At 46.0% G+C, this 17631-nt stretch overlaps 2 protein-coding genes across 2 annotated transcripts; one reads left to right on the forward strand and one right to left on the reverse strand.

The window, feature by feature from the left end:
- Positions 1-1093: 1093 nt before the first annotated feature.
- On the forward strand, positions 1094-12692 carry CSUI_008295 (s1 p1nuclease; the record flags this gene model as incomplete). The annotated part of the gene is made up of 11 exons (XM_068068429.1): positions 1094-2842; positions 3615-3705; positions 4741-4796; positions 5931-5999; positions 7107-7194; positions 7722-7789; positions 8607-8805; positions 9842-9963; positions 10400-10660; positions 11700-11757; positions 12421-12692. Exons 1-11 carry the CDS (start codon positions 2645-2647, stop codon positions 12690-12692), a joined length of 1482 nt encoding a protein of 493 aa, XP_067919594.1. The 5' UTR covers positions 1094-2644.
- Positions 12693-14959: 2267 nt separating this feature from the next.
- Positions 14960-17402, reverse strand: CSUI_008296 (uncharacterized protein). The gene is made up of 2 exons (XM_068068430.1): positions 16405-17402; positions 14960-15718 (listed from the first exon to the last, which is right to left on the reverse strand). The coding sequence occupies exon 1, from the start codon at positions 17231-17233 to the stop codon at positions 17072-17074; it is 162 nt and encodes a 53-aa protein (XP_067919595.1). The 5' UTR covers positions 17234-17402; the 3' UTR covers positions 14960-15718; positions 16405-17071.
- Positions 17403-17631: the final 229 nt, after the last annotated feature.

A 17631-nucleotide genomic window follows, 5' to 3' on the forward strand; every position in this document is an offset into this window, starting at 1 on the left:
ATACTCGGTGCACTGATTAAATGTCTTCTGTGGTCCCTCTTCCGCTGTGACATGGCTTTCCCAGCCCCCATGACTAGACATAGTCCCAGCTAGTGTGTTGGTTGGTGTCCGTACGACTAAGTGATATTGCAGCCGGCAGAAGAGTTGGTATTCTTCAGCTTCCCTTGCTATACGAGATTTACACAAGAGGAAGTACGTTTATGACATAGCAAAGAGGCTTCGGTCACAGGGCACAGGCACTGCATACACCACGGACAGGTGCGTTACACGCCTGAGCCTTCTAACGCGATTTCTCTCCGAAACAGTTGCACCGTTCTTACCCTCCATTAGCTGTACACATCACTCTAGGACTTGGTTGCACGAGTCTACTGTGACGGAGGACACCAGACGGCTACTCATGAACTGAATGTTCCTCTGAGAAGTGGTTGTCTGACCAGAGGAGGTGACTTCTAGAGCAACAAATTCGCTCCACTCCAATTTCTACTTCTTAAAGAGACAGAACCAAGACTATTTCAGACATCCCAGCGTCGACCTGCTGTACCCCGTACTTCGCACGTTTCTCGAGTAAAGAGCTTTCAGATTGGCAAGACCTTGCAATCGGCATCTTTCTTCGGCTTGACACGCGTGTGTCAAGCCGTAGAAAGAGCTGGATGATGTCCAAGACGCCTGTAATCGTCAGAGCCAGACTACCGATAGAGTGAGAGCATGGATGAGAAAACGCCCAACTCCGCGCTCGCCAGTTTCCTACCGAGGCAAGCAGGGAAGCTCGGCAATTCTCCCCTTTGTTTCGTCTTCTTTAGTCCGTGTGATCCCCCACACAATCAATAGGAAAGTCTCCAAATACGGATGACTTCTTAAGTGAAGCCTCCGCGTATATTCTTGATTCATAAGCAACAGCAAGACAACCCCTTCCGTTTCCACACTTCCGCGCTCCGCGCCCAAGTTGCTTTCTCTTCGATGACATAAGCGTAGGACCTACTATCCTGAGAATGTGCCCCCCGGGGGTGTATTGAACGCGGCGTCCGTTCGGTGAAGCTATCTCCATATCTTTTCCATGTGGCGTCCTTCTTGACTGCGGAATCAAAACAAGATACACCTACCTGGTACGGATTCCCCAGAAAGCCTTTCTTCTCGGTACCCAACTCCACCCCCGCTCTATGCTAATGCCAGGCCTGCAACCCATCCGGGGGTCGAGCCATTGCGTAGAGGTCACCACGGAATAGTGAGGAGTAGAGAAACTTAGAAATCTCTTATATTTTTTTCTCACGTTTCTTTTTGTTTTGTTTCTCTTGGTCTCAAGGAATATGTTTGGCTCTCATCTTAACTTGGTAAAACAGATTGTTCCACTTCTATTCATTCAAAAACCTCGCGGTCTCTCATCCTACACAATCTCTCTCCACTCGTATCCTCATTGATGCCTGACCCACGTACTCCTGTTGCCCGTCAGCGTAAATCATCGATGTATCTCTTCTGTCCATTCTTACCTTACCATACATTGCGTTTCTTTCTCTGTTTTCCTATCCTTCCTGTCTCAGTCTTGGCTGTTTCCTTCTTTCTTTTCACTCGTCCTCTCTGCAGGCGGGATCTCTCTTTTTAAGGATGTGTACTTCGCTGTAATCTTTTTGCCGACGCTACTTTTCTCTCTCTTTCGGTTCTGTGGCCTCGCTCGGTAATCAATCCTTCTTTCTCGGAAAGATCTCGCTGTTCGCTTGTCCTGGTCTTTTCTGTCTTGCTTCGAATACGCCTTGTTTGCTTTCTTCTCTTCGGCAGTGCCACCGGACGCCCTGGTAGAGACCTTAGTTTCTTCTGGTTTCTCCTTGCAGTTCCTCTGTCTCCTTCTCCCCCTTGATGGCCGGAAGAGACGTTTTTTCCCTTGTCGGTGGGGACAGTTGGCCTTCTTTTGGGCTTTTCTTTTTTATCCGCGGATCTCTCCGACTCAGTCTCTTTGCCTGCATGAGAACAATAACCTTCATCTAGGGAATCCTCCTCTCCGTTTTCTTCATTTTTCCACCACCCGAAGGTCCCCATTTCTTCTTTCTCTCCAGACCAAGTCGTCCTATCCTTCTTCTCTAATCCTCACTCTTCGTCCTCTTACCTTTCTACGAACTGCTGACTATACCGAACTCCGTAGACTCCGCTCTCGGTGTTCCCCTTTTGTTTCTTTCTTTCCTTGCATCCCTGCCGAATGAGTAAAAGACGCCGGGGATGAACTTCGTCAGCGTAGAGCATGCAGTGTGTCTACTAAGACGGGAAGCCAAGGTGCTACCATTCAGAAGAGAGAATTTTTGTCTCTTCCGATGTTGTTGAGAATCTCTCCATGTGTCTTTCTTAAGGCTATGCTCGCCAGTCACTTGGGCTTTTCTTGAGTGACTTAGGTAGCACTCGCTCCTCTTCCCTTTCTAGCTCGGAAATCGCAGAAGCCCGAGAGGGAAAGAAGCGAAGCAGAACGACGAAGAGATAGCAGAGAAGTTCACAGACTCAAGAGAGGCCACTACAGGTTACTTTGATAGACTTCTTTTCTTTTCTTCCTAAACCTCTTCCGCACGTCTATCTTCTCTCCTATCTTGTTGGTGTCTCCAAGCGGTCTTTCTTTCCCTCTGGTCTTCTTTTCTTTTTTTTCTCCTGTTCTTTACGCCCTCCCCTCATGCTGTCTCTCTTTGTCTCTCCTTTTCATTTTCGGAAAGCAATAAAGAGTCTTCTCATCACCATGAAGCACAGCCAGCATCTTTCTTACCCCCTCGGCGGAGGTTTTTCTCTCTTTCTTTTTCTCGTTGCCTACTTTGCAACTTCTGCCCTCTACATTTCTCCGGTCATAGGGTTCAAGGTCCAAGCGCATGAGGCTGTAAGGCTCGCATAGCAGAGGGATCGAGTCGCTTGTTAAGCAGTGTCTGTCCATGCCAAGATTAGAGTACTCTACGCTTTGGGTCTGTATCGTCTTCTCGCTCATCGGTTATATCAGGAATTACAACTCACCCTCACAGATCTCCTTCATTCACTCCCACCCTGCGATAGAGGCTATTATCTTTTCTTCTGTCTTTCATTTGTGTAACAAGAAGTAGACGTCTCAGCCCTCTTCCCTTATATGGACTACGGTGGTTGTGACGGTGATATTCTTTGTCTCTTTCCGTATGGCCATCTAGTAGCATTAGGCTAGATGTCCCTATCTCTACTAATTGTGCATGCAGTCATCATCCCTTGCTCCCAGTAATCATCACATCCACATCTACACACGTATGTTTATATCTATATATACCTACATACTCATGCATGTTTCTATGTAGGGAGAGAGATACAGGCTGTGTATGTGTGTGTGTGTTGCTGTATACCTATACTTGTAGATATGTACTATGTGTATACATTCCAACTCAGGAAATAGACTCTTGTGTCCCCATGAAGGGCCATAGAAAAAGTGGGAGAAGATTCTCTTCTCGCTCCTTTCTACCTTCTTGTTCAGGAGAAGAGTAGAGTCCAGTATCTCCGTTGATACGAGGGGCTCAAGAAAGGTGAACCAGTCCTTTGTCGTAAGCTTAGCTATTCAGCCAGATAAGGCGTCTTCGGTTCGTCTGTCGATTCACTGGTGCTTCAACTGGCTTTTCTTCTCTCTTCTTTCCCAGGTTTCCATGACAACTCTAAGTGGCCTCAGCACTTCAGCAAACCAGGCTCTTCGTCGTCTGTTGAACGGCAAGGATCTCGCGGATGTCGCAGGTAAGCACTGCTCTCTTCGGTCTCTTCCTTCACTTCTAGAAGAAGTAGTAGTAGTAGAGGCAGGCAGGCAGGCATTTGGAGTTGGTGTAGCGACTTGGAGAAAGAAGGCGAAAGAAGAGTCTTCTATAGGAAAGTGTTTAGATAGACCTAGCGATATAAATCTTTGTATTATTGTTTAGACTAGGCAGGAGATCGGGATGATGAACTTCACTTTCTATGTCTTAGCAGAATTGAGAAAGAGACAGAATTGGTATGGACTCTCCTGGGGGGGTGTTGCTTTCTTCGCCATGCTGTTAGTGTGTAGGTACAGTGGAGAAGATATAGAAGAGTGGCGTGTGGATGAAGGATCAAGAAAAAGAGAGATTTCTTCGAGTTTGTGCTTTCTGTGTTTGCTTCTTTCCTTCAATGTAGATAGGAGATGTGCGCGTGTGTATACAGTCGTGTATTCTTGGTATGTAGATATGCTGTCATGTATAGATACAGAGGAAGAAAGAGGTCATGCATATATTGAAGCAAAGGCGTTCCTTTCTTTCTCCCTTCTACTCATGTTGACGAGACGACCGGCGTGTGAGTTGATCCTTCTATATCTATACAAGTTCTATATCGAGATCTATGAGGCTTTTTGCCTCTATCTCAACGGACACACCTTCGAAACCCTTATCAAGGTTCTCTGGTCTATATTATTAACTCAACTTTGCAATCCTTTTTCTCGCACATATCTGTTGTATCCCTATGTAGATGTATGCATAGTATTTATACACTACTTATATACAGAGTTCCTGGAAAGGGTCTCGAGATGCAAGAGCATGTCGTCTCGGCCGTCTGTCTATTGACTCTTTTAGGTGGTCTCTCTTTCATGTACACTTGTCTTTCTCTTCTTCTTTTTTGACTCTCTCTCTCTGGTTCTAAAGGAGGCAGAAAGAACGGATCTTTTCCTTGTGAGGAGTGTATGTACATTCCGATGAACCGCTCTGTTGTTCTTGTCTCTAATATGCGCTTGTCTTGTCTTCTCTCTTCATCCGTATCTGCTGCTAGGCTGGGCTCATCGAGTGTCTGACAAATACCCCGACACAGCAGCATTACATTTTATGGTGAGATACGTGCGAACTCCTGTATGATGGAGAAGAACAAACAGAATAAGAAAAAGAACAGCTTTCTTCTCTATAAGCAGATATCCCGCCCCTCTGTTACCTCATCCGGAGACGACTCCTTCAGTCAATGAGATCTCTTTCTCATGCGCACGTCTATATATATGTATAGAGAGAGAGACATATGCATATATATCTATACGTGTTGACACACGTGTACGCCCCCATACATGTACAATGAGGAGAGAGATCGGGCCGTTGAACAGACACGTGTGTGTATATTTAGGTGTGTCTATGTAGACAAGTGGTAGACATGATAGGAAGTGACACGTGTCGGAGGGAGGTGCTTTCCAGGCGAGCACGGGTTTGATAATTCGATCTTGAAGAGACCCATCTAAATCAGCCTTCACGAATGTTTAGAGATTGGGGTGTACCTGGTCTTTCTGTTTTCATACCAGTTTATATGAGGAGACAGGATACACATAGCCTATAGATGGCTGTATCCAAGCCTGGGAAGAACAGTGGTATATCCGCAGACTCCGTCAAAGTGTAAAGGATGACAAGGCTGGTGATACACCCATGGAGGGCTTGTAGGTGTAGATAGGCAGATAGTTCGAGTACTTCACTTCTACTGCTTGGGGCTTCCTGAGAATCGACGACTTCACTCTCCTCCGTTCACTATCCCTTGTGTCTCGTTCTCTTTCTCTCCCTCTCCTTCTTCTCTCATTCTTCTCCTTCAACCCATACACCTTCAGTTTCTCTTGTTGCTTCTAACTGGCTCTGTTAAGCTTACGGCGCCCTTATCTTGTCTCTTTCTTTCCTCTATAGGGTGTGTATGCATATATTCACATAGAGTGTATATACACAGACAGACGTACCATACATGTTGCTGGTGTTTTCTTACTTTCACTATACGTCGCGGAAAATATAGAGAGAGAGACATCTGGACATACATAGCTTCAATGAATTGTGCAACACTGCCAGGGAAAAGAAGAGAACGCGAGGAAAGTGAGAGTCGTATCGACTTCTAGAGGCCTGACAGGCATGAGAGGGGTGTATACTATATGTATATATACACACATCTATATATGGAGATATATGGAAGAGTCTGTCTTCTCTTTTGTTTCTTGTGTATAGCAACAAGAATCGTGTCCGAGTAAACCTATCCGAATCGAAGACATCAAACTCAGTACTTCCTCATGCGAAGTAAGCAAGAAAGCAAACAGAGAAGCTAGAAAGGAAGATTAATACGATTGAACTGAAAGTGCTCGTCAACATCCTTCTTGTTTGTTCCATCGACTTAGGAGAATTCTCCAACCTCTCTCTATTCATGGCTGAGTGTATGATAGATATGACATAGAGAAATACGGGCAAATCTTGTAGTGTACGTACACTAGGCTTTGATGCCTTGGAGGCCGAGATGGAGTTCGCTACCGGGACTCAAGTTCAAATGATCTTTGTGCGTGAAATATGTTTGAAGGAGACCGCCGTGAGAATGCACCTGGACTCTCCTCGTGGAGTAGGAGGGGCAGTAGTGACTTGTGGAATCAAGTGGATCTACTAGGCATGAAGACAATAGCCTACTCTGTATATACACATCTGCCCTCTCTCCTGGAAGATCATTGTGTATATGTGTAAATCTATATGTAGCTATATAGATGTATATACAGTGGACTCGCTATATGAATATGTAGACGGGATGTGGATGAGAGCACGAGGAATGTGATATGTAGAGACAGGAGAAAAAAAGTGAAAACTACGACTGACACATATTTCTTTCCTTCAGCGTTCCAGCCATACAAGAGAAGGAGAAGTCTTTTAACCACATCTATGTGCGAAGGTACAGCCTTTCATGTTGCTCACTTTAGTGAAACAGTCTCAATCTTGAATCGTCCACTCCTTAGATAAGTACCATATGACGGCCATGATCTTTTTCGTAGACATCTTTCTTTCTTCTTCTTCTTCAGGGGATCAACGCGGCAGTGAGATCGTTTTGTTCTCTCAGTCTCGCAATCTCCTTGAGTTCTTAGTAGAAGAATAAGCACACCCTCGAAAGACATAGGCTCTCTTCTGCTGCTTCATCCAAGGAGATAGGCAGATCAAAGATAGATGGATAGATCAAAGATCGATAGATTAATGATACATAGATAGATAGATGGATAAGTAGATAGCTAGATAGGATGTTTCTCTGGGATTCTTCTCAGCCTCACTAGAGCGCCTTCTCGAAGGAATGTGGATACGTTCTATGAGGATTTCTTTCATTCTGTAATCCTTCTTCCCTACCAGTTTTTTCTTTTCTGTTTCTCTCACTAGAATAAGGGGAATTGTCTGCTTGAAGCGATTACGTACTTCTTCTTCCACCTAGTCGATCCTGAACAGAACACAAAGCCTCAGGCGCCTGGTAAGCAAGAGTGCGAAGAAGCCTAGCTCGAAGGGAGAAGGAAGCGAGGAATTTCGCTCGCTGTTTTTGTCGTCTCTTCCTCTGTTCTCCCCCTCCATTGTTTTCTTATGAGGAAGTGTCTCTACGGCGGGCGATGAGAGAAAAAGAGACCAACAGAAAGAACAATCAACACACAACTGCGGGGATTTCCTTGGGGTCCTTCCCCTGTAGCTCTCCTCGGCAATTATTCTGTGGATCTTGTCGTGAATTATATGTATATATATGCATGTAGAGAGATGTAGATAGAGACACGTGAATCCATACATCATGTATACATACATCTATACTCTAACCGTAAGTACGAGGAACCACCTGTGAAGAATCAAGTTCTCATGAGAGATGTCAACTCTATCTTTTTCTCGTCATCATCATTGTCGTCGTGAGTCTTTTCTTGTTCTCCCCCTTATTCTCTCGAGGAAGTTCTTCCTTGAGTTTTGCCAAGCACTTCTGTCTTCTCCTTGTTTCGCTATCTTCTTCTTCTTGTGTAGATTCAGATGTAGTGACCACAACCAACTTCGTCTTTCCTCATGGAATCAAGACGACAGATGCCGATGCTGTAGGCTTCTCTTCTTTTCTTTCTCTCCTCTACATTAATTAATGAGTCTTTTCTTCCTTCACTTATCTTCCTTCGTTACTGTTCGCCTCGGCGGGGGTTTACTTCGTGACGTAGAGATGATGGATGACAAGAATGATTTGCTAGGTATTTGTATATATAAGTACATATACATATGTCTAGCCTCTCATCTCTCTAGAATCATCTGCTTGATGATGTGCGGCATGCCGTCTCTATTCCTTCTTTTTTCGCACAACGGTTTTCGTCTTTGTAGGGCCGCAGATTCTCGCTTCTTAAAGAGGCCAGGCTCGCCTTTCTTAATTGTCTAGGTCTTTTCATGTTATTCCGTCGTGGTTGTGCGTCTGTCTGACTCTCCATATCTTCCTGTCTGGGGTATCCAACGTTTCTTCTCTTTCTGTCTTACCCTCTTCTCCCATTATATGGAACCTCACTTCTGGATATGGATGGCCTCTGTCTGTACAGATAACCATTGTATCTATCTATATAGATCTACTCTACTGGTCTACTCATCCGTCTAGATATATAACTACACGTGTATGTACTTCATGTCTTCCCTACGTGTATCCAACCCACATCTGTCTCTCTGTCTGTCTGTGTCTCTATGTAGTCATCTCTATCTTCATCTATCTATCTCTATCTCTACATCTCTTCCACCAGACACTTTCCTTCTCCTTCATCTCATCCTACCTTCTTTCGTCTTTCATAGAGATCTGACGCGCTGCCCAAGGTTCCTGGGAAATGAACGCCTGTTTTGTTCTCTCTCTCTCTTTCTGTGGTGCCTATCGTCTTTGTTTGACAGGTGAAGTATATCATCAACCTCATTGCCGATATGCATGAGCCGCTACACCTAGGAAGTGCTGAGGATGATTACGGTAGAAATCTAGTTGTTCAGTATACGGATGTGGATGGAAATACTCGGCTGACGACCTTCTATAATTACATCGAAGCTATCTTAATCGAAAAAACTATCAAACAACGACAGTATTTCTGGTTCTCAGGTAAGCAATCGGACTCTCTTCTCCGTGGAAAGTATAGGCATCGAGGGGTTCTCAGCGTCCGTTACTCTCTCTTACAGAATAAAGCCGGAGCTAAATACAGTAATGGAGTGACGCAGAGAACTTTTGTATATCAGTTGGGTAGATCCATACACGTGTATATCCCTGTACGTATATATATATACCTATATACGGATGTGAAGAGTGAAAGATATGCCTCGAAAAATACAAATCTACGTATTTGTGTGAGGCTAGGCCGTAGATAGATAGATAGATACATGTATCAAGGTGTCTTTGAGTCACCCTTTCTCTGTATGTTTCTGTCTACCAAGTTTCCGTATACATTATACGTATATATATATATATAGGGCAACTAATAAGGAGTAGCATACAGTGGACGTAGTGGCATTAGCTCAATCTATGATAACAGTCGTAGTGCTGTACGAAGCAATTCTCGTCTAGAAGAGAGCTCGTGTCTGCTTAGCTAGTGAGAAAGATGCATGCCTGAGGGGTGGTGTCCAAGCCAGGAATCACAGAAAGGTCTAGTCACTATTGTCTTAGTCCTACGTACGTTCCCTACGGATGTCGCGGAGTCTGCCATGTGTATGTACTCTTGAACAGAAAGACAACAGGAACACTCGGAGGAGAAGATTTCTTTGTATCTACACGTTTTCTGTCTCCTTGCGAGGTGCCCCGCTTCTCAGGTGCATGCACCTAGGCTTCAGCTCACACGTGATACATATACATACAGATATATATATGTTTAAACATGTCTATCTCTGTGGACCCTCTATATATGTATATTCGTACTGTGTGAACAGAGACGGTGCAATGGCAGTGAGCTCTAGTTTCTGTGTGAGCGGCAGGGCATCGTATAGATAGATAGATAGGAGGTCTCTTAAGTGTGAGAGAGACGACGATAAGATTTGTGAGTGAGAACGGTTCCCTTTCTCTGCCTGGCTGAAAGAGCCACGGAGACAGCCGGTGTATTATGTCGCGCACTCTTCATGTACATATCCCGGGCTTCTCATTGTCTCAGGCTGGACGCATGTGAACTCAATCAAGGGAGCGTATGATACAGAGAAGACTTTATTTGCGACAAACAAAGAGAAAATGTTTTCCCAATGGGCTAAAGAAAATCGCGGAGTTCTCTGTAATGAGGTAAACTTTCTGAAACCTGAGCAGATAGATAGATAGACAGATAGATAGATGGTATGACTCCTCTCGACTGTATTGGGTGAAAAGCCTTCTCCTGCAGTCATCATCGCGTATATGTCTTTGTTCTTCCTTCCTGGGCTTCTTTGGCATGCACTGCTGAGCCCTGACCGGAGTTTTTGCGAAGCTACAGAGTCATCTCAAAAGGCAGAGAAGGAATAGTAACAGTACACGATGAGGGCTGTTGCACTAGACTGTCGAGGGGGTAGGTGTATCAGCTCGGATGTAAGTATGTATGAATGACGAGAATTCATCCATGTGGGACACCCGTGTCCTAGTTTCTTTTCCGACCCGAGTTTTCTGTGAAACCTTTTTCTTCTCTTGAAAGGAACCAGCGCTGGGTCATCTCTGTATTCTTCCCCGTTCATATGTGTGTGCTCAGCTCTATACGAAGCTGCGAAAGACAGGGAAAGACGCCCGGGCAGCGGCTAAAGCTTTAGGAGATGCCTTCGTGGATGAGTATGCAAAGAAAGCCCTAGAGAATATAGCAGCATGGGGAAAGAACAAGAAGAGTACAAATGAGAACGATGGGACTCTATATGAAGTCGATGTCACCTCGGAGTTTGCGATCTTTGAGATCCTTAAGAAACGTATTCTCCTAGCTGGCGCTCGTATCGCTATTGTTATGAATCATATACTCCAGGTAACCTCATCTATCGGTTCGCGTATTCTATATACACATCTACAGAATATGCATATACATATGTACATATCTATTGTATGGGAATGCTGCATATACGTATACATACCTACATAAGTGTCTCTCTTTACATATGTTAATGTATGTATAGATATGATTCGGCTTGAGGGCGGGGATGTGGAGAAGCACTTGGAGCTTGCTTCAGCTGTATACAACATATAGCTGTGTTTAAAGAAGGTGACACGACGTAGACACGCTGCATATCTGTAGTTCTACAAGTCATAGATATCATCAACAACAGAAGAAAGTCTAGTGTATCAGTGTATTGACTGTGACAACAGAGAGGATACCTGACTCTTCAGTTAAGGAGAAGAGTTCTCGTGTCTGTCTGGGCACCCCGCCGTGGGCTGCCTGCTTGAATGAAGGAAGGAGAACTTCATTTGTCGACTAAGTCCTTCATCCAAAGCGTACAGGCATCCAGCGCTTAAAGGCTTGTTAATGTCTCTTCACGTACTTTTTCGGGGTCGTTGGCTTCACGTCATACCTGTTCAACTGTCGGAACCCATGTGAGTAATGCAATATAGTAGTGCATGACTATACAGATCGTATATATCTATAAATAGATGCAACTCTGTCTGTATACGCGTGTATATCCTTGAATCCTTCGTCTATGTACGTATCCACGTGCTACTCTATCGACATCTGTGTATTTCAACCACTGCATGCTTCGTAGTGACACTAGGGATGTTTCCATCAACAAGGAAGGACATGTAATGATATGTGTAGAGACGTTCATTCACATCTATCTAAGCAGTTGCTCCACCACAAGAAGACGAACGGACGCAAGATCGATTCCTTCCGTAGAGAACTCATCGTTGTCGGCAGAGAACTCAGAGGAGAGGTCGTCTTCTGTATGTTTCCGTGTGGCTTGGAAAAACAAAACGAGGTATCGTCATATATTCTTTGTTCCATTACATTGCGGTAGATGTCAATATTGCCTTCCTTGTTTGTCTTGACTTGTGATCTCTCTATCTCTCTTTAGGTTCGAGAAAAGAAAGATTTAGGAAAGCTACGTCAAGGCAGTGGGGTTGCCGATGTCGGTAAGTGTGTTGTCTTCCTGTGTTCTCTTCTTCTCGCTCTTATTCTTCTTTTCCAAGAAAGGAAACAAGAGTGAATAAGGAGACGACGTTGTCTTGTGTTTCTCATTCGAGCTATATGGAAATGGACAATGATTTAGCTCTTCAAGTGACAGCACAAATATACTTAATGTATGCATGCTTCCATCTGTTGATCAGCACACCGTCAAAGAGATTTCTGAGTTGAGCTGAAGAAGTAGAAAGGAATCAGACTTTAGACTCTGTTGCATCAGTGTCGGGCGCGGCTCTTCTTCTCAGCGTTGACGATAAGAAAGGAAAGTTCCATACATCATCTTCAGGTTATGTATGCTTCATAGCCATCACATGAAACTGTGATCAAGGGGGGAGCGGCCTCACGAATGTCCTTCCTTTGGTGTATTTTCCTCTCTTGTCTCCTTGAGGTGGGAGTCTTGTTTCTCAAGGGCAGTGTCTCTGGAAAGTAATAGACAGGAGTATTAGTCTTCATTGCGAGCATCCTTCCCCATCACCTGTTAGATGTGTTTCTCCAATGTGTTTGAGAGAGAAGAAGGTTTGAACTGTGTTGTTATCATTGCGCAAGGACGGCTGCTTTCGTTAAGCTAAAGATCTCTGGACATCATCGTTTCTTCTTTGTCTCCTTTTTCTCAGTTGACACCATCGATCCTCCCCTTTCCGTGGAAGACATGTCGATGGTGTATCTCAAGAACTTTTTGACAAATCTCTCTATCTTTCTTGTTATTCTTCTCTTCTTCGTGTACATATCAAGATTTTATTCTTCACCCCCTGCTCATTCGCCGATCCACGGCCGTGGGGCAGGAGGAATGGGCGCAAGCCCTATGGGAAAGCTTGCAGCCGTTGCGGCAGCTGCAGGGGGTGCTGTAAGGAAAGGAATGGAAATGGGTGATATGAAGGATAGTTAAAAAAGGAAAACAAGACGAATTTTTCAGGAAAGAAAAGAGACTAGAATGCGCAGGCATTTTGATGCATAGGTTTTGTTCATAAGAAGTCAAAGGCGGGCCAAGCATGACGCTAGTAGTAAAGATACCTGAGGTAGATCTTCTAAACGTTTGCCACGGCTTAGGAAGATCTATCTAGAAACGAATTCGGAAAGTGGTGGGGAATCGCCCGATTGTGGTCATACTTACGAGAGGCACTGAGAAAAAGAGACAAAAAAGAAGCGATGACACCAAGAGGTCTTCTGCTGAACTAAAGGAGTTGTGCTGATGGAAGGAATGAAGTCCAACTGACGTCACCGAGATTTGAGTCCCTCCTGTCTGTACACGACAGTTTTCGAGAGCAGGAGGGGTGATTAAGGGCTGGGACGGAGAGGCCGGGGCGGACGACATTCTTTACCAACAGCAACCAAGGTGGATAGAAGAGAAGATTGGTCTGTGGAGACCACGCTGTTGAGGGGTTAGGGAGAGTTGTGAGATAGCTTTGTCGGCGAAAAGAGAGAAAAAAAGGATAGCAATAGTGTTTCCGAGAAGAGTCAAGAAAAGGAGGTTGATTCATAAACGAGGGGAGAGCCGAAAGATGTAGACAAGCAGTCGTAAGTCTGTCTTAATGAAACCTTTGTATAAAGAAGTTCCAGATCTGGATGAAGCGGTCATTCGTGTAGAGTCTTTCTCTTCTTACTGGCCATTGGACAGATGATTCTCTCTTCGTACTCGGCGGTGTCTTTGATGGATACTGTTCTTTATTGTCCGCCTGCTTGTGAATCTCACCCGTTGTTTTTTCTCCAGCGGCTGTATACGCATCCCACTCAATTCCTAAGTACTAATAACGATCCTGAATCTTTCTCCGACTGAAAAGGACAATACTCATGCGTTTGTTAAGTGATCAAAAGTGCAAGAAACTGTTTCCATTGTAATCTGCGTCGCCGCGTGTCTCAACCTGGAGAAGTCGCGCCAAGCACAGCCAGTATGAGCTACATCAGTCGCAGGTCGGTCATTCACATGCAGTGCATGAGCATTCCGCGCTTTTCTTTTGTAATAGAAAGGTGAGTGTCGTCGGTTCTTTTCTTGGGCACTAGTGAAATCTTTCAGCTGTAGACGGGGGGTCATCCGGGCTTCAGTAAAGGCGGGGCCAAGCATTTGCCTGTGTCAAGGAAGCCTCGTCTTTCGTGGGGTTCTCTGCCTGGAAGGTAGCCTGTCGGCCTGTCAATAGCTTTCAGTCCTCGAAAAAGTGACAAGTTACGAGGAGTTTCCTTTGAGTTCTCAAAGATACCGCAGCGTTGAACTCAGTTCCCCTGTCGCCGCCGGAAATGTGTATTCTGGGGCTAGAATTGATTCCTCGATCCGTGGTTCGGGGGCCGCGAAACCCGGCACGCGCAAGAAGAGAAGAAAAACGGCACCACTTTTTCAGTACCCTCAGTAGTACAAGAAGTTCGGCTCTATTCTTCTCGCCTCTTCTTGCCCTTAGCGACTTTCAGCACTTTCGGCCGAGACCATGCTAGATGGAGTCGTCTAGGTTGATTTCGGGACAGAACAAACGTATGCAGTGTCTCTTGTTTCCACCCCCGGGCCATCTCCTCTTGACTCTTCATTGTATGATGCTCTCCTGTTTTCCACCCTCTTAGCCGTACTTTCTTCTGCAGTCATTCAGAGTCTTGAAGTTTCCGGAACGGGGCAACAGAAAGCAGTCTCCGCTTCATGCCAAAAGGCATCCGTACACGATGAAGTTTGAAGACCGCTTTTCCTTTGAAACAACCGTACGCGTGTCCACCCGTGTTAAACCGTGACTATACGGATGAGCAAAAGCTTAGACAAAATCGTCTACAGTTGCAACAACGTGAACGGCACTGACACGAGCCCTGAGATACCTCTTCTCCTGAGCTTCCCTGTCGAAAAAACCCCACTCCGGTTGGCCTAGATGCTACCTGAAGGGCAAGGGCTTGAAGCAAGTGTCTTTACTCGAGTCTGTGAAAAGCCTGTTGAGAATTCTCCGGCCGATACGGTCAGAGGCCGTAATGTACCTTTCGATCCAATTCCAAGGCACAATAACTTTGTCAGTGAAGGCACCTCTTTCCTCGTTACACCAAAGTAAGACAGGTGGGTCTTTCACGGCTCATCACGAGGAGCAGGGAGGTAAAGTACCCGAAGGGAGAAGAAACGAATCCGCATATTGTTGTCCTTTTCAAAATTTATTGAGATATGTGGAGTAAGTATGATCTCCAACCACTTCACAATTCCTGTGCGGGATGTACGTCGGCGGCACAGTGTTTGACATTGTCGTTCATGTTTATTTCACCTCACGCAAGCACGGGGGTCGGCAGGAACGAAAGCACATCTATCTGAAAGGGACAAGGGGCTGCCCAGCACATGACAACTCAGGACTCAATAGAGCGAGTCACCTGGGACGAAATGAGCTGTCAAAAATTCAAAAAGTGACGGTCGGTCGAGTTATCAAAACTGACTATTGCTGTCCCCTAGTAGAGGGTCTAGATCCAAGCGATGTTTCGTGCTGCTGAAAACCTGGAACTGGTAGTTCTGGAAAAGAGAGAGGACAATTGGTTGGAACAATCCGCCATCACCACAGCTCTCTTCGTACTTCCATTTTTACTGCTAGCGGTTTTGAGGGAAGAGGTAGTGAAAAGTGCCTCCTCTCTCAGTGCCGGGGTGTTGCTTGTGCCACCAGACAAGCTAGATTCTTGATTAAGATCTCTCCAGCCCCTGAGACCCCTCTTTTCCTGGAATGAGCTGGATGGTTTGACCAGAGGTCACCAGTGATACAGAAGATGAGACGCCCTCACACGTTCATTGTTTAGTACGGCCAGGTGGCGGGCCTCTATCCCCCTGCGTGGACGGGGCTTGAGGGGTCGGTCACTTGGCGTCTTCTTTACGCGATGCTGAAGCCATGATAAAATACCTTACTCGACTCCGTCTGTAATTTTATTCACTTGCTGCGGCCACGAGTAAGAAGTGTGGTGGCCATTTGAAAGGCAAATCTGCAAGAGAAAAAAGGTACAGACAAGAGCTTCTACTTCGATGTTGACTCCTTTTTCTCACTTGCTATCGATGTGGGATGGGGGTGAAGCTGACACAATCGAGCTGACACGTCAAGATGAACAGGAGTACCTTACGTTGACGTTGCCGCATTCTAAGGAGCGGTATCTCCGAACATAATACACTTCATACTTAGTGAATGAGTTGTCCCGTGCCATTCATTTCCAAGCCTACTGCAGGTGTTCATGCCTGACTCCTGCTCACACGTGATGTACGACGAAAAAACCGGATATCCTGGTTGTTCGGTGGAGACGACAAGAATGGTAATCAACCAAAGGAGAACCATCGCTAGTCCACTCCCCCCCTTCCCCTCCCCCTAATTCACCTGGGCCACGAATCTCATCTCGCCATCGTTCCAGTCTCCGTTTCTCTTTAGCTTGCCCATCCCAAGCTTTCTTACAGCACAGCTTATGAGCTCAGCTACACCGTAGCATGGACATCCATCCTGTTCAAAAAATACATGACTCTTCTTTGATGTACTGTGTCGAAAGCGTTAAAGAAACACAAGGGGTCAAAATCCGTGAAGAAGTGAATGCGTTAGAGTTCTACCTTGTCGATAAAATCTTCCCGCAAGAGCCAAGAAGAGGCGACTCGAAAAGAAACTGTCCGTGCAACGGAAACAACTTACGTGCCAGGCCAGAAACCAGGGAATCTGAATGGCCTTAAAATGGATGTAGGCAAGTTTGGAGATGTCTGGGCGGTATCCTTTGAAAAGTACGGAGCATTATACATGGATCGGTAGTAACCCTCTCGGCGTCGTTTGAAGACCCCATCTAACTGATCGTGAAATACTAGTAGCTGCCGCTGTTTGCATTTGTGTTTGCTCCGCTTCCCTTTTGGTACCGCCATTACGTGGTACTCTTTCTTGGATCAGTCTACGCGGAGCTGAACTGGTATTCGCGCAGAGGCCAGTTGAGGTAGAGTCCAGGCCAAAGTCGTATGAATAAAAAAGAAGCAACAGCTCAGAGATACTCCCGTAGTCTCACGAACCAAGGTATACAATTCAGCGCGACTTCTTCTTTTCCCGAGAAACACCGGGAAACACGGCCAAGAGAAGAGCGCGGACGGGAGCTATTTACCGGAGGGCCCGCGGGTTCTTAGGCGATCTTCCTCTTGTCGCATACGAAAGTGCAAAAAGGTTGCCCTTTCTATCCAAACACAGGAGCAAACACTTGTAATGAAGCTGGGGCTCCAACCAAGAACCGCGAAACAATATCGGCAACGCCGCTGACAATTTTGTCCGAAGTCCGACAACCGCCGCTGATGGGGGAGGAAAAAGAAGACGTACGGCAGGATTACTCGCGGCCCGGGCTTCGAAAAGGGGTGACTAAGCAAGGCGCAAAAATTCCATGAAGTGTGGACACACTTATTACTTCTAGTGTACTGGCAAAGCAGAGGATGCTGGAGCGAGGGAATGCAAGCATGCGCCAAAGGTTTGCGCCTCCACGCGCATGCATCCGGACAAATGTGTCTACATCTTGGAGCCGGCTCCCTGGCGCGCCGCAGTGCGGTTGATACACCCTTACGAGCAGGCCGCACACACAGCCCCGTTCAAGTCGAGCTGACCCACAGCAAGCAATTTGGAGAAGCTGGCCGCCACCCGGTTTACCCAGTATCCGCCTATCCCACAGCGGATACGAACGGCACAAACAGCGGCGACCGCGTAACTACTACACGCAGCAAGTGAATGCCGCCGTCTCGCGGCGCTGACTAGCGGAGCGCGCTTGTATGATGTCGCCTTAGAGCTTCCACAAAGTCGACGCTGTCTGTCTGCCGTGTGCAGTGTGATATGCCCGCCAAAGCCTGCAGTGGTCACTCGGCTAACAGTCAGCGGGTGAGCTGCTACAGTACGCTG

This window comes from Cystoisospora suis, assembly GCF_002600585.1.
Source record: "Cystoisospora suis strain Wien I chromosome Unknown contig_4612, whole genome shotgun sequence".
NCBI classification, from domain to species: Eukaryota; Apicomplexa; class Conoidasida; order Eucoccidiorida; family Sarcocystidae; genus Cystoisospora; species Cystoisospora suis.

What these genes read in the sequence shown, in the direction of transcription:
- CSUI_008296 (XM_068068430.1), bottom strand. Translation starts at nt 17,233, where the DNA reads ATGCATGCGCGTGGAGGCGCAAACCTTTGGCGCATGCTTGCATTCCCT.